This window comes from Columba livia, chromosome 12 (assembly GCF_036013475.1).
Source record: "Columba livia isolate bColLiv1 breed racing homer chromosome 12, bColLiv1.pat.W.v2, whole genome shotgun sequence".
In the NCBI taxonomy this organism is placed as follows: Eukaryota; Metazoa; Chordata; class Aves; order Columbiformes; family Columbidae; genus Columba; species Columba livia.
This window is the reverse complement of record NC_088613.1, coordinates 6,379,205-6,393,088: the sequence shown is the minus strand read 5'-3', so window position 1 is coordinate 6,393,088 and position 13,884 is coordinate 6,379,205. Positions and strand designations below refer to the sequence as shown.

General features: G+C 39.8%; 1 protein-coding gene and 1 long non-coding RNA gene across 2 annotated transcripts; one reads left to right on the top strand and one right to left on the bottom strand.

Moving 5' to 3' along the window:
- The first annotated feature begins 3,204 nt into the window (after positions 1-3,204).
- On the top strand, positions 3,205-12,941 carry BRS3 (bombesin receptor subtype 3). Its single transcript, XM_005500512.3, has 3 exons — positions 3,205-3,635; positions 6,459-6,810; positions 7,371-12,941. The coding sequence occupies exons 1-3, from the start codon at positions 3,205-3,207 to the stop codon at positions 7,776-7,778; spliced, it is 1,191 nt and encodes a 396-aa protein (XP_005500569.1). The 3' UTR covers positions 7,779-12,941.
- On the bottom strand, positions 3,438-13,831 carry LOC110357489 (uncharacterized). Its single transcript, XR_002411186.2, has 3 exons — positions 13,154-13,831; positions 5,511-5,625; positions 3,438-3,668 (listed from the first exon to the last, which is right to left on the bottom strand). It is a non-coding gene; the product is annotated as an uncharacterized LOC110357489 (long non-coding RNA).
- Positions 13,832-13,884: the final 53 nt, after the last annotated feature.

Below are 13,884 nucleotides of genomic sequence, written 5' to 3'. Positions count from 1 at the left end.
CTTGGTGCAGAGCAAATGGTTCTGAAAGAGATTTTTCTGAGTGGGTGACACTATGCAGCACATGGAAATGACTGAAGTCAGCAGTCACACTGCATTAAAACAGGAAATTTGCATTAAATATACAGTTAAATTATATACTCCTGAATATTTTACTTGGGGGCATTTTGCAGCATGGAGTTCAATAGGAACATCCATTTTCTGCGAATGTTTTGTGTGTTTTCTTGTATTTTAGACAATAGCCAGAATTACCCAAATTGCTTTTCTCTTTACCATAAGACAGAGCTCTAAAATAACGCCTGAGAGTTGTTTACTGTTTGGAATAATGAAGCCATTGTCTTCCTTTTCAGCTGGATTTGCACAACTGAAAGCTATCAGAATCTCTGTAAAAATGTGATATGTTCTTTCCTGCCTGATTTCTACCCATGACACCAATGAAGGGCACACAAAATTGATGAACAGAAACACTGAAATTCTACCATCATAAACAAATCTGATGTTTACTACCTGTCCTTCTGTTTTCTTGAATTTCCTTGCGTCTAGAAAATGTTATTGTGTGTGTTTTTTCAAAATAATATTTTTCAATCAACCAAGACAGTATCTTATGCTCTATAAAGAGAGAACCTGGCTGACTAGCTAAACCCTACAGTAATGCAAGGACTGTAGGAAGAATTGTGAGAAATGAAGGAGCTTCCTTCTGCCAGATTCCTCCAAGGAGGGAGAACGCTGGGAAAAATACAGTCTCTTGGTAGAAAGAGAAAACCAAGTAGAATTTAATGTTGCTGTGAGATGGGTTAGACATATATACTGTGGTCTGTTAGAGAGAAAGTAGGAAAAATGTGTCTGTGTTTCCAGGTAATGCAAGCTTCTAGAGTGTGAAGCATCAGACTGAGCATTCAGGTTCACAGAGATGAATTCAGGTCCAGTTTGGAATAAACAGCATGTGAAGTACCAGGAGTAAACAGAATTTTAAGCCCTTGATGTTTTCTGCAGGTGCTTTCATCTGTGGCACATGTTGGTGTCCTCAAGAGGTTTAATTATGGGCTGGGAAGTCCATCACCTTTCCCTTCATTCCCTTCATTCCCTTCATTCCCTTAAAACAACTGTTGGGAGCATCTCATCACTCAGAGGATGATTTTGTCCTCTGGATGATTTCTTACACTGAGGGTATCACCTCAGGTCCTCTATCCTGCTGTACAAAATGATCAAGTGATGGAATAAAGCGAGCCTCAGATTTCATGCCATCAGCCCTAATCTCTGGATGGATCTGAAAGCCCTGGGATGTGAGAGGTTGAGATCTCTGCTGCTAGGTGAACTTTGGTGCATCAACCATCCTCAAGTGCACCTTAGGACAGTTAACAAGTTTCTTTCAGCTAAATTCCCATTTCAGCTAAACACCTGATGTTTCATTCAAATGACACCATTGAGCATTCAACACTTGGCGCACAGAAATTAGTCCCAATGTTTGGTGAAACCCTACTTCTCCCATACAGGAAATCTGAACATTTTATGTAACTATCTGACATTAAGCTGTCATAATCTGCTACACTTGCCGAACTCTATATTAAATATAATGCACAGTACTAGGCCCGTGTGGGTGGACAACTTAATCGGGCATCCTCAAAGGCACCTAAATCTGTGAGCAACCTACATACTTTGCCTGAGTTAAAGGACATATTATGGTTGATCGTGACAAGAACTCCTCTTCTAAAAGCACTTCCAAATAATGTAACTGGAATTTTTAACCCATGCATCCATTTTGTATCAATGACTCCTCTTTCCACCTGGCCACAGCACTGGTCTTCCATCTGATCAACCACCTGGTCTGTCACCATCTGATACCTATGGCATGGTTGTGCTTGCAAGGATTAGGACTGGGAGAGGGAAAATTTGACTTTTTATGCATAGTACTTCGAGTAATCTTTCTCTGAGATAATGAAACAAACTTGATTTTGTGTGTCTATGTGTGTGCACAGCTACAGATAAAGGGACTTGGCTGTAAGATTGCTTTTGTGACTTGAGCAAGGAACCTTCTCCACTCGAACATCGCAGCTGAAGAACGTGGAGAGAAAAATACTCCAGCTACCGATCTTCATTTTCAAGGCATAAAGCTCAGTTCTTTGACATCCCTTCCACTTCCATTAGTTAGAAATGAGACCTTGGGTTACTTCGTTTCTGGAAATTCAACCCAATAGGCCACATTCCTCATACCTTAATCTTTATTGAAGTTAGTCAGGGGTTCACCACAGAGCAGTTTTGGATTTGACTGGTGACTGATCTAAAGATAAGAAAACCCATAATTCTAACAATTTTGACTGAGATTGCATCATGAAAAGTTATTTTTCTCCCAGAATATTTGAATCATCAGTTGTCCCATCCAGAGCAAATGAATACGTGCATTGCTGAAAGAGAACAGCCTTCCATGCAGCAACTATCTATAAACCTGTTCAAACTTCAGCGTAAGTTGTGGTTTTGATGGCAATGAGTCTGTTTCAAGGCACAAACATAAGACTTAATCTAAGTATTAGCAGGATTATGGCCATAAATTTCTATCTTATATTGGCTTTTGGAAGGTCACTGCATTTCTGTGATGGAAACGCTAATCAGAGCACAGACAAGCACAGGCTGTCTCTATGGCTTTTTCAAGAAATACTGTCTATATTCTGAGATATTTTATCTGCCATTAAAGTATACTGTAGAGTTTTAAGTTAAATTAGTATATTCTACGCGTACCTGTGCTATTGAGAAAACTATTTCAGGTTTTCATTTAATCTCCTTTTTAGAATATTTTGAAAAATATTAACAAACATTTGCTAGGCAACATGCAAGCCCTAACACTACAGCAATTACAATACAATATTTACTTGCCAGATACCTTCAAGGAAAACAAAACAAAACATATCATTTCAGATAATATCTTTAAAGAAACTCCTCTTTTTTTCCTCCTCCCTCTCTGCTCCACCAGCTGAAAAGCCAATAAAAAAATTCTCCACCTCCTACACAGTTCAGAACAAGATCTGTGTGCATTTCTCCTAGGCATGTTTTGAGACTCAGAAGGGGATGAAAGTAGTTAATGTGCAACAGGAATCTTAATTTCAGGCACAAATCTCTGCCTTTCAATTGACCTTGCTGATATGCTGCAAGCTGAATATTAAACCATTTTTTACCACTTTAGGTCCAGCTTGGGGAGAAGAAACCGCTAAAGAAATGTCTCAGGTATACTTGCATTCAGCTAATCAGACTTTGTGTGCATCTACAAATTGTACAGAACTGAAATTAATCACTGATAATGAAACCACAAATGAAAAATGGACCGAAGACTCCTTTCCAGGATTAGAAATACTGTGCACAATTTATGTTACATATGCTGTGATCATTTCAGTGGGTCTCCTTGGAAATGCTATACTCATCAAAGTCTTTTTCAAGATTAAATCAATGCAGACGGTTCCAAACATCTTCATCACCAGCCTGGCGTTTGGAGACCTACTGCTTTTATTAACTTGTGTGCCTGTAGATGCAACACGTTATATCGTGGATACGTGGCTCTTCGGAAGAATTGGGTGCAAGCTGCTGTCTTTCATCCAGTTAACCTCAGTTGGAGTATCAGTGTTTACCCTGACTGTTCTCAGTGCTGACAGGTGGGTCTGATGCGATTGATTTGCCAGGAGATGCTGCAGGTGTGAAGTCAGCAATGAATAAAAGAGCAGAAATTATAATCTTGTACAATATAAAATGGCACATTATAATAGAGTTTTTTTTAAAAAATAAAAGGTAACAATAAAAAAATAAGACTCTCCCATTTAAATTTAAAATATGTGTTAGGAAAGTTGGAGCAGTTCTTTTTAATGGAGTGAAGTGAGAAAGACTTTAAGTCTTTTGACCTTTTATTAGCTCGAAGTACAATACAGTTTTTTGTTATGTGTTTGGTTTTGGTTTTGTTTTTCCTCAATTGCACAGAAAAGGGAAATAGCTTACGGCACGAAATGACAGTATATTGGTGCTATCTAGTGGTGCACTAAAGTAGCCAAGGAAGATGAAAAATAAAACTGTGAAAATGACTGAGTGAAAATCCTTTGTCCTGTGCTGTCAGTGAGGGTCTAAAATCCCAGAATGTAAAATATTGACATGTGGGCTAAAAAGCCAAAAGAAAACACAGAATAGACAGCGGGGCAGATGAATAATTCTCATGATTTGATGGTTACTGCAATACTATAGTAATTTGCAGCTTGATAAGTGCTTAGTGTAAGATGATGCAATCTGAATATTTTCTCTTATAGTTCTTGTATCTTTTCTAGAGATATTTTAGCCCAGAGGTCCTGAAATAAAACTCCGGTTGCAGTGACAGCAATGGGATTGGTGCTCCCATCTGACTGCTGTCAGGAGTTGTTGAACAGCTTTCCATGCACTTCTTTTCTGAATGAAAATACTATGATGAGATTTCAGTTCAATCAGCATGAGCATGTCAAGGAGCAGAAAAACCCAAAATGCACTTTAGTATTAAGAGAGAAAAATATTTTCATCTTGCATGCCAGCAATTGTGGATTTTAATAGCAGGCAGTTCATGTGTCCAGAATTTAAAAAATGCTACTGTTACTGTACTCTAAACCAAAAAAATAATCAGCCAACACAGGAATGGGTCAGATCAAGGGTCCACGGAGGCCAATACCAGCCTCCAGCAGTGGTAGCTTAAGGACAGTAAAAGATGAATAGGAAGAATAAAAACCACTGTCCAACACTACACTTATACCCTAAGCCTTCATATGACCTCATGAGCAGGCGTGGTTTATGTCTGTTTAATAACTTCAATGGATTATTCTTCTAGACTCTTGTTCAGCCTCTTCTTGAACTTGTTTAGCAATGACTTTCACTGCCTGTTGCATAAACAACTCCTTTTATTTCCTTTGCACGTGGCTTCATTTGATGGCTCTGGCTCTTGTGCCAGAGTGATCCTCATCTGGGCTATTCACATGATGTTCCACTCTTAGTATGGTGGGGTTTTGGTTTGGTTTGGCTTTTTTTGTTTGGTTGGTTTGGTTGTTTTTGTTTTGTTTTGGGGGTTTTTTGTTTGTTTTTTTGTTTGTTTGTTTGCTTTTTGAGTTAAGGTGTGCAGAGCAGCACACGGTGTTCAAGATTTGCATGAACCAGAGAGACATATAACTGCACAATAGTCTCTTTTGCTCTCTATTGTTTTCCTAATAATTCCTAACATTTTTTTTCTTTTTCTTTGTAGTTTTCTTCGGGTTTGGTGTGTTTTTTTACTACTGCTGAATATTAAGCTGATGTTTTCACTGAATTATCTCTCATAGCCCCAAAGTCTTGGTCCTGTATGATGCCAATTCAGAATTCATTATGATGAATTAAGATGACCTCTAAAGGTCCTCTCCAACCCCAACTATTCCATGATTCTATGATTCAGACACTTGTCTCTGTTAACATATCTAATTCTCCACGGTAGCTGTTAACGTAAATACTCCACACTACATTTTCACAGGGTAACTGTATGGTAAACTTACTGAGAAAGCTCATGTGCAGTGCCAGACTATCATCTTCCAGTATGCTTGAAGTCCATAAAAATGGTAATTTCTTGATGAACAGCAGTCCAGCTTGCAGTTTTCTATTTAAATTTGCCTAGAGGACAAAAAGACCAGATTCTCAGGCTGTGCAAAATGGTACAACTAAACTGTCTTATCCTCTGGTTCCCTTTCCACTGCTTTTCCTTTCATGCCAGTCTTGTGCCCCCATGGAAAGGTCTCTTCTTTCTGCATCATGGGGAGTCCCTGATACTTTGGGAACAGGTTATATTGCTTCCTGCGCTTCACCCACCCACCGTTGTGCCAGTTGGTCCTTTTTCCATGTCCCATTTCTACACAGATGGTCACACATCTATAGAGTTCCCCAGATTTTTCTGATGTGTCTGACTCAGTTCACACGCTGCAGAATCACAGCCATGAATCAACAGCAGGGTTAGCTCCTGTTTTATAAATATGAATGAACACTGGAGCATTATTTTGAGTCAGATCACTGCGCTCAGCTGGGATCTTAAGAACATGGAAGAAAGGAGAGGTGTACATGCTCGGTTCCACATATTTATAAAGTAGTGAACCGTTTCATGCCTTTACCAGTTTTGCATATCAGTTCTTTCAATTACTCTTCTAGGCAGCACCATAAAAATAGGAAAGATGATTGCCCTTACTGATCCTAATCCGAACAGTAGAAGTAATCTTTACTTAGGAAAGTTTAATGACAAATCCTGCCAGCTATTTCATTAAAATACATGCTTAAAATTAGTTGTTACATTTCCATGTTAATTATAAAGACCTAGTATCTATTTTCATTTCCAAGACAATTCTACCACCCTTAGTCTAGTGAGAACGGAGATGGCTACATCCTCAAGACGTTTGCATTGCCAGTGCTTGCAGTATTTCTGTATTTATTCTGACAATGATGTTGGTTGGTTTTAGGTACAGAGCCATTGTGAAGCCCTTAGAACTGCAGACTTCGGACGCGCTCCTGAAGACCTGCTGTAAAGCTGGCTGTGTTTGGATCATCTCCATGATATTTGCTATCCCAGAGGCTGTTTTTTCAGATTTGTATTCTTTCAGCAATCCTGAGAAAAATGTAACTTTTGAGGCATGTGCCCCCTATCCTGTCTCTGAGAAGATCCTGCAGGAAGCTCACTCCCTGGTTTGCTTCTTAGTGTTCTATATTGTACCCTTAGCTGTCATTTCTGTCTACTATTTTCTTATTGCCAGAACTTTATATAAAAGTACATCCAACATGCCAGCAGAAGAACACGGTCATGCCCGTAAGCAGGTAAGCTATGATCAAGGACTAAAGTGTCCAATTTTCCAAAATCTATCATGCTGATTAAGTCTGAACTTGAGTGCAAAACGTTTACCTGACAACACGCTCCATAAACTCATCCCATATTAGCAATCCAAATTCAGCTATGCACATAAGCACAAGCTCATGACTCATTAAATTAATTATGAGTGTACACACTTTCCTAAAGAGTGGTGGGGTTTGTTTTGCTTTATTATGACCTTATCAAACTCAGGAGTTACAATGCTGAATTGTCAACACCGAGACCTCATCCATGTGAGCTGACACATTGTACTTTAGTACTTTTAAATCCTAGTTTAGATGAGATTGCCACATGACTTATAATGGAAAGGGAATGTGCTCTGCACTGGAAATACTTGTTAAAATTATGAAATAGACTTATTTTTCTGTTGGTTTCTTTTTTTTTGTTCGTTTTTCCATTTTGCTTTTTTGGTTACTAGTCCATTTAGACCCCTTTGAAATCAGCACCCACTACATAAACATGTGTTACTAATTGCTATTAATACCAGATATGCATTATTTTCTCGTAGATTGAATCCCGCAAGAGAGTTGCAAAAACAGTGCTGGTGCTTGTTGCTTTGTTTGCCTTTTGCTGGCTGCCTAACCACATCCTCTACCTATACCGCTCTTTTACATACCATGCTTCCGTAGATGCTTCCACCTTTCATCTGATAGCTACTATTTTTTCCCGTGCCTTGGCCTTCAGCAATTCCTGCGTCAATCCTTTTGCTCTTTATTGGCTCAGTAAAAGTTTCCGGCAACATTTTAAAAAGCAAGTCTCGTGCTGCAAGGAAAAATTTCGTACAAAACCTCCCAGTGCTGCCCACAGTAACACGCCTACCAGAGCCCTGTCAGTCACGAGCAGCATGCACGGCTCCGAGATCAGCGTGACGCTGCTCACAGATTATAGTATCACAAAAGAAGAGGAAAGCGTTTAGTCCCTCTGGGATGAAGAAAGACAGAAATGGAGCCTTTGCAATCAAGTCACTTACTACTGGGATCCTGGAAGGAGGTGCCATGCCTCGTCCTGGCTGTGAAAGAGTTTCCATCAGGAGTTTCTCATTTTTTTAAAATATACAATAAAGAAATCAAACTGCGTGGCAGAAGAAGCTGAAACAGCTGGACTTCCCAGCACAAGCTCAACGGGATTGCTCGTGTTCCCCAGCACAAACACGGATCCCTAGCTGGAATTCCTGGACCGGGCAGGACAGGAGTCTGCAGAGTTGGTGTGAGAATTGGCTGTGAGGATGGTTTTGTTCTTGGTGACTCGCTATTTCACTTGTGACCGAGAGCTCCCTCTGTCAAGTACTTGCATCTACAGCAAGCAAGCAAAACCACGGATCTTCATCACACAGTCAACCAGGCAGATTTTTTATTTGTTTCTTTTCTGGTCCCAAATGTTAAAAATTGGAAAATACATCAGACAGCATACTAAAATGAAAGAGAGATAAGGGTTGTACAGTGCAGTAAAAAAAGCAAAAGTGTGATGGGCCAGATCCACGTTGGCCTTTGCTCTGTCAGTGACTGAAGCTCTGGGTAAGAACTGCCGGCTGTGTAAAGAGATGCCCAGCTCAGTTCCTATGGCAGTCAAGGGATCCAGCAAGTGATCATCTCTCTAAAAAAGCTATAATCATCTTTACCCATACTTGTAAAATTCTTCGCGATCTATGGGTAAAACATCTCAACAGCACAGAGTTCTTTATTGTTATAGTGGTTTAACATCAAGAAATCAGGATGGATCTATATTAGAGTTCTAGTTTGGATTTACAGCGCACTTCAGAAGCAAACTGTTCAAACATCCCCTCCTGCCGCACTTCGCTCTGTCCCCCAATGGTCTTGAGTGCACAACCTGTATTCCACTCAGATGAAAGTGTGTGTCCAGTCCACAGAACCAGACTAGAGTGAGTTTGAAGTAAAGACCCTGAAAGTGTACAATATGGGGGGGTCAGACCAACCATTTACCTCTGCACATTCACTCCTGCTGGAGTGAACATGGTCATATCTCAGTGACCTGCACATTCTCAAGCATCCTGGAGACCTGGATTTTTCTGTTGTACTAAGTTTATATTCTTCAAGTTATCTCTTTTGATATTAGGATATACTGTCTTTATTGGATAGGCCTTGTAATCCCAAATCCACTGATTTTCTGACTCTGCATGCAGAGGCAAGTCAGTGACAGCTTGTCACCACCAGCCTGTCCGTCACTAAAAGCTGGTGATAGAATACACAATAGATTTTCCATTGCTTGAACTAAGGGACTTCTATCTCAAAAAATAATTTCTGTATTAAAAGTATAGAAGTAAGGTTGCAATATGTGAATTAAGCAAAATACTGCTGTTGGTCACAGAAGTCTCAGTTTTAACTAACTCCTCCAGCTGCACAGAGCCCCTAACAACACACGGCTGGATATCCATCCATCCATCCATCCACACACCATTATTTGAGCTCATTATAAGATGAGAAAATCTATTTGCTGTCTCTCTCTGTTGACTGCCCTAATCAGAATAATAAAATCAAACTATAAATCCCAAGGGCATTGGAATACAACCTCCGTTGTCATCTTAAACCAGTTTAATGACAGTCCATTCTAATCCCATCAAGCCTGAGCTTATTTTACTACACTCTGTGTTATGAGCTGCAAGGCTATAAGCATTAATTTCCAAATGGATTGTCTCTTTTATTGTACCAATTGTACACCAGGATAGGACCATTGAAATAAATAGAAATGTAACAGTGGAGAAATACAATTTATGGCAAAGCAGACTCCAGAGACATTATTTTACTCTCTTTGTCTTAATATAACATGTTTCCTGGTACTGAGCTATGTACAAATATAACAAACATATTGCACTGATATTTTCTCCTTCTCTTTTTTCTTAATGGAGCTGCAGGGTGCGACTGAAGTAAGTAAATAAGCCTACACACTTAGAAGCCTAATTTTATTTTCCTGCATTGTAGTATAGGGAATTCTAAACAAAAGAAAAATCAACAAACATTACAGTCCTTTACATCATTCTTTATTCTTGCTTATTAAAGCCTCTGGAAAACAAATCTGCCACGTTTCTGGACTTCATAATTTGTCTCTGTTGGAGACCAAATTTCCCACTACAAAATCCTTGTCTACACCTCACAGCAGCCCTTAAAACCCACAGTTGCCTAATTCACCATTTTCCCGGCTTTGCATGCAGTGACTTTTTGCTCCTGTAACTGCTTCTCTAACTGGATGGTCTATCTACTGCTAATATATCCTGTTACAAAAATGATGCTTTTGCTATATGCTGCACGTTTTGGTTAAAGACTGGCAATATTTCGAGCCATAATTTAACTATTCTGTGTACTTTATGCTTTTATAATTCTGTACTTTCAAATCTTCATGACATGTTGTATTGGAGTGATACATTGATCAACATTTATTTTTATCTAAACAATCTGATATTATTAATTCCATCACTTCCTCCAGGATGATTATTTATGAAATGTCTTCACATTACCGTAATTGGATTTAGGAGAAAAGGGTTCTTTCCTTCGCAATCTTTTCTCAGTGTTCCAAAAAAGCCTTTCTTTCACCCCTAGGTAAGGCAAGTGTAATTTTATAAAAGCATAATGTTTATTTACAGAAATATGGAGTGTTACCTAGCAAAAACCAGTCATGAATAATTAGGTTTTTACTATTTATATCAACAATGAAAGAATAGGTAGAAAAAAAAGACACAAAATACTGAAAGGCAAGACTCCATCAAAGGTCTTGATCATGTGGAGTCTTATTAAGTAAATACAATTTCTTGGATGTACCTTTTTATACTTTGTTTTGTGAATGAGATGAGCACATTAACAGCTTTGATCCATAGAACTGGAACAATTAATGTTCACGTTAGCAACAAGTTTAGTATCAGTATTTGTGCTGTCGCTATGAGATGCTGGTTTAGCTTAAAAAAAAATCCACAAAAATGAACAAAACCATGTCAAAGCACAGAGATAGTGCAACAGACTGCATCTCCAGCAAATGGCATGGAATATTAAAGTCAGTTATGGAATTATAGACATTTTAAAGTTTGCCCTCTTGTTTTCATAGCAAGTATTGTTTTACTTTACATAGTTAAATATGGGCTGCCTGCTGACACTCGTGTTTCTGCTAAGAAAATTACCATTAAAGAATAAGCTAAAGTTACACACAGCTACAGCACTTACACATTTAAATCAGTGTCACCTACAATTAACAAACAAACAAACCAACCAACTATAAACCAGGCTCTAATTAGCATTTAGTTATGGGTTCTGCCACAGATGGTCTCCTCAGTGCAAGGTGAACTGTCTTGTGGAATTTCCTTTGCCAGCATAGGAAAGGGTACTGAATTTTTGGTGCATCTGGATATGGTCCTGTCATTTTTTGCACCATGAAGACTCCACTTTCACTAGGCTGTGTAACAGCTACAGGCTCCAGCCCCACGGAAAGCCCAGAGAGGCATAACCTCTCTGTACTTAATCACTAATTACTGCCTCCTTGATTTAATGTAACAAAGCATCTTGACCTAATTAAGCATTACCCCGTGAATTGCTGGTACCCCTCTAACAGCAAAACACCGCTACAAAAAACAAGATTTTGTTACTTTTAGTAGGTGGTATCTCCAGACCAACAGTCAGCTCTGATGAACCAAGGTTGCCCTTTATCACGCAAGAGAATTGGACACAGACACAAAATCATCATGCTCATACCTCGTTTTAATATCTGAGACGTGGTCATGATTTAAAACACCATTTCTCAACAGCTTAGACTGATCTGAGCTGTGTAATACCAGAGATCTTCACACCATCCCCAGAACATGCAGCAGCAGTGCTTATGCAGCCATGGATTATATAATTTCAAGGATATGATTCTCAGAAAACTGTCTTGAACCCCCCAAAATGAGGCATTTCCAGCTGAATCAGCTCCCTGAGCTGGCTCACTCTTCTGTCTTTACTGAAGAGGAACAGAACAGACGGTGGCGACACAGTTAGAAGCTGTGGCACTGTAGCTGCCATCACACATGCTGTTATCTATCTACACAAAGCATGAGGGAACTAGAGGCACTTTGTCCTTGTAGCTGCATCAAAGTGGCACATATCAGATTTACCGTGTGCCAACCCTGCTCTCATTTCCATCAGATTTGAGATTAAATTTGGATCTCCTGCTCCTCAGGACAGTGTCCCAAGGATTTGCTGTGGGCAAATCTGTGCACAAGGGAAATCTATACCATGTGGGCACAGGCTTCACTATATTTAGTCAGGTTATGAATGTAAAAGCTCTGCCAAAATCAAATAACCAGTTTAAAACTCAAACTGTATGACTCTTACAATTTTTAAGGCTATGATTATCTTATTTCCAGTCACGTATCACATTCCAATTGCTATAAGCCCGGTTTATGTTAAGCCTCTTGTGCTCCTCACCAAAACCCAACATCTATTTGAGAGCTAATACAAATATCTCTTAAGCTGTCAGTTTATAAGTGATCACAAAACAATCTTGGACAACTGTCGTAATAGCCCTGCCAAGAGAAAATTCTTGAAGCATGAAAGATGTCATTAACTAGGCTGGACGTTCTTTGTGTAACAGCCAAAGGTTACTAGAAGTCTATATTTATATCCTCAGCAATTTCATCTGACAGTCTGTCAACTGGCCAGTTAGCTGCTGTTGGCTTCTCCCTACAGAGTTGCACAAACTCAAGATTGTGTCTTTGATTTTATTATCATTCCAGTCCGTATGACAGCAAGGATATATTTGCTCATTTATTCTTGGAACACTCATTTTCAGAAAACTTCTGTACTGAATATAATTTTAATTTCTGAGTGGAAAGATTGCACTTTCTCAAAAAGTGGTACAAAATTACAGCATAAAAAGGCAGCCTCCAGTATAGGAGTCACAGTTACAACAGCAGTTTCTAGAACATAAAATCCAAGACAAGCTGCTGTCACTGCTGGCTTTGATGGGGCTGTTCAGATGAATTTTCATTTAAAACACATGCGCCATTTTAATACCTGGGCTTTGTAGCTCTAGGTTAAATTTTGCTAACAAAACCTAATCAGTGTGTTTCTTCATCCTCTAAATAAAAGCAACTTTAAATACATACTTTAACAATTTCTTTTTGATGTAATACTGTTCGGATTACTCTGTGAAAACCACTAGATGGCACTGAATGAAGGTCTTTTAAAAGAACTGATTCTAATGAGGAAATTTCATTTAAAATATTTGGGTATCCACAGAGAATTACACTGATGAATAACTGTTCACAGACTTCATTAATGCAAATAAATTCAAAATGTTGGTGATAAGCCTCACCTTTTGAATTGAACCAACGCATCAACCTTTCCAAAGGGAACAAAGTACCTGCAGCCGGATCCCCTGGTGTGTTGCACTCCTGCGGAAAGTGGGTACTCGTCCCACTCACAGACCCCACCTGCACCTCCTTGTCCCCAGGTTTAACTGTTCAAGTCCTTTGTACCAGAAACCTGTGCCAAGAGAGAAGCAAGCACCAGTGCCATTTATAGGCTTTTAGCATTCCATTTTCAAGCCATTTTTCCGTTTTCAAGTCATTTTTTGGTTTTGTCTTTGCCTCTAGAAGGCCATGCAGAGCCCCTGGGTGTGACAGGAGAGGTGCAGCTCCTCAACCAGCAGCAACTTCACTACCTGGTGCTATCTGAAGTGCAAGAAGGAAGTGTTTCAGGAGGAAATCAATGCTTCATGCCTCTTAGCAGGGTTTTATTTTATCATGTACGTAAATCCCCAACAGTCTCCACATAAGGCCTGCCCACGCACAGCCCTCTGCCCACAGCAGGCACAGAGGGGCCTTCACACCTCAGGAACAGCCGCCCTCATGCCGAGGTCCCGCCTGTACTGAAACTGATCTGCAGCCTGAGGGAAAGCGGCAAAGGGCACTCTAGGGAGGCGAGGAGACCGGCCGCCTTTGTCCCAGACCGGGCTCCTGCGCCCTCAGGCGCCGCCATACCCGCAGGCCCCGGCCCGCCCAGAGGCGGGAAAATAAGCCCCGCCCCCTGCCGCACCCCTGCCCT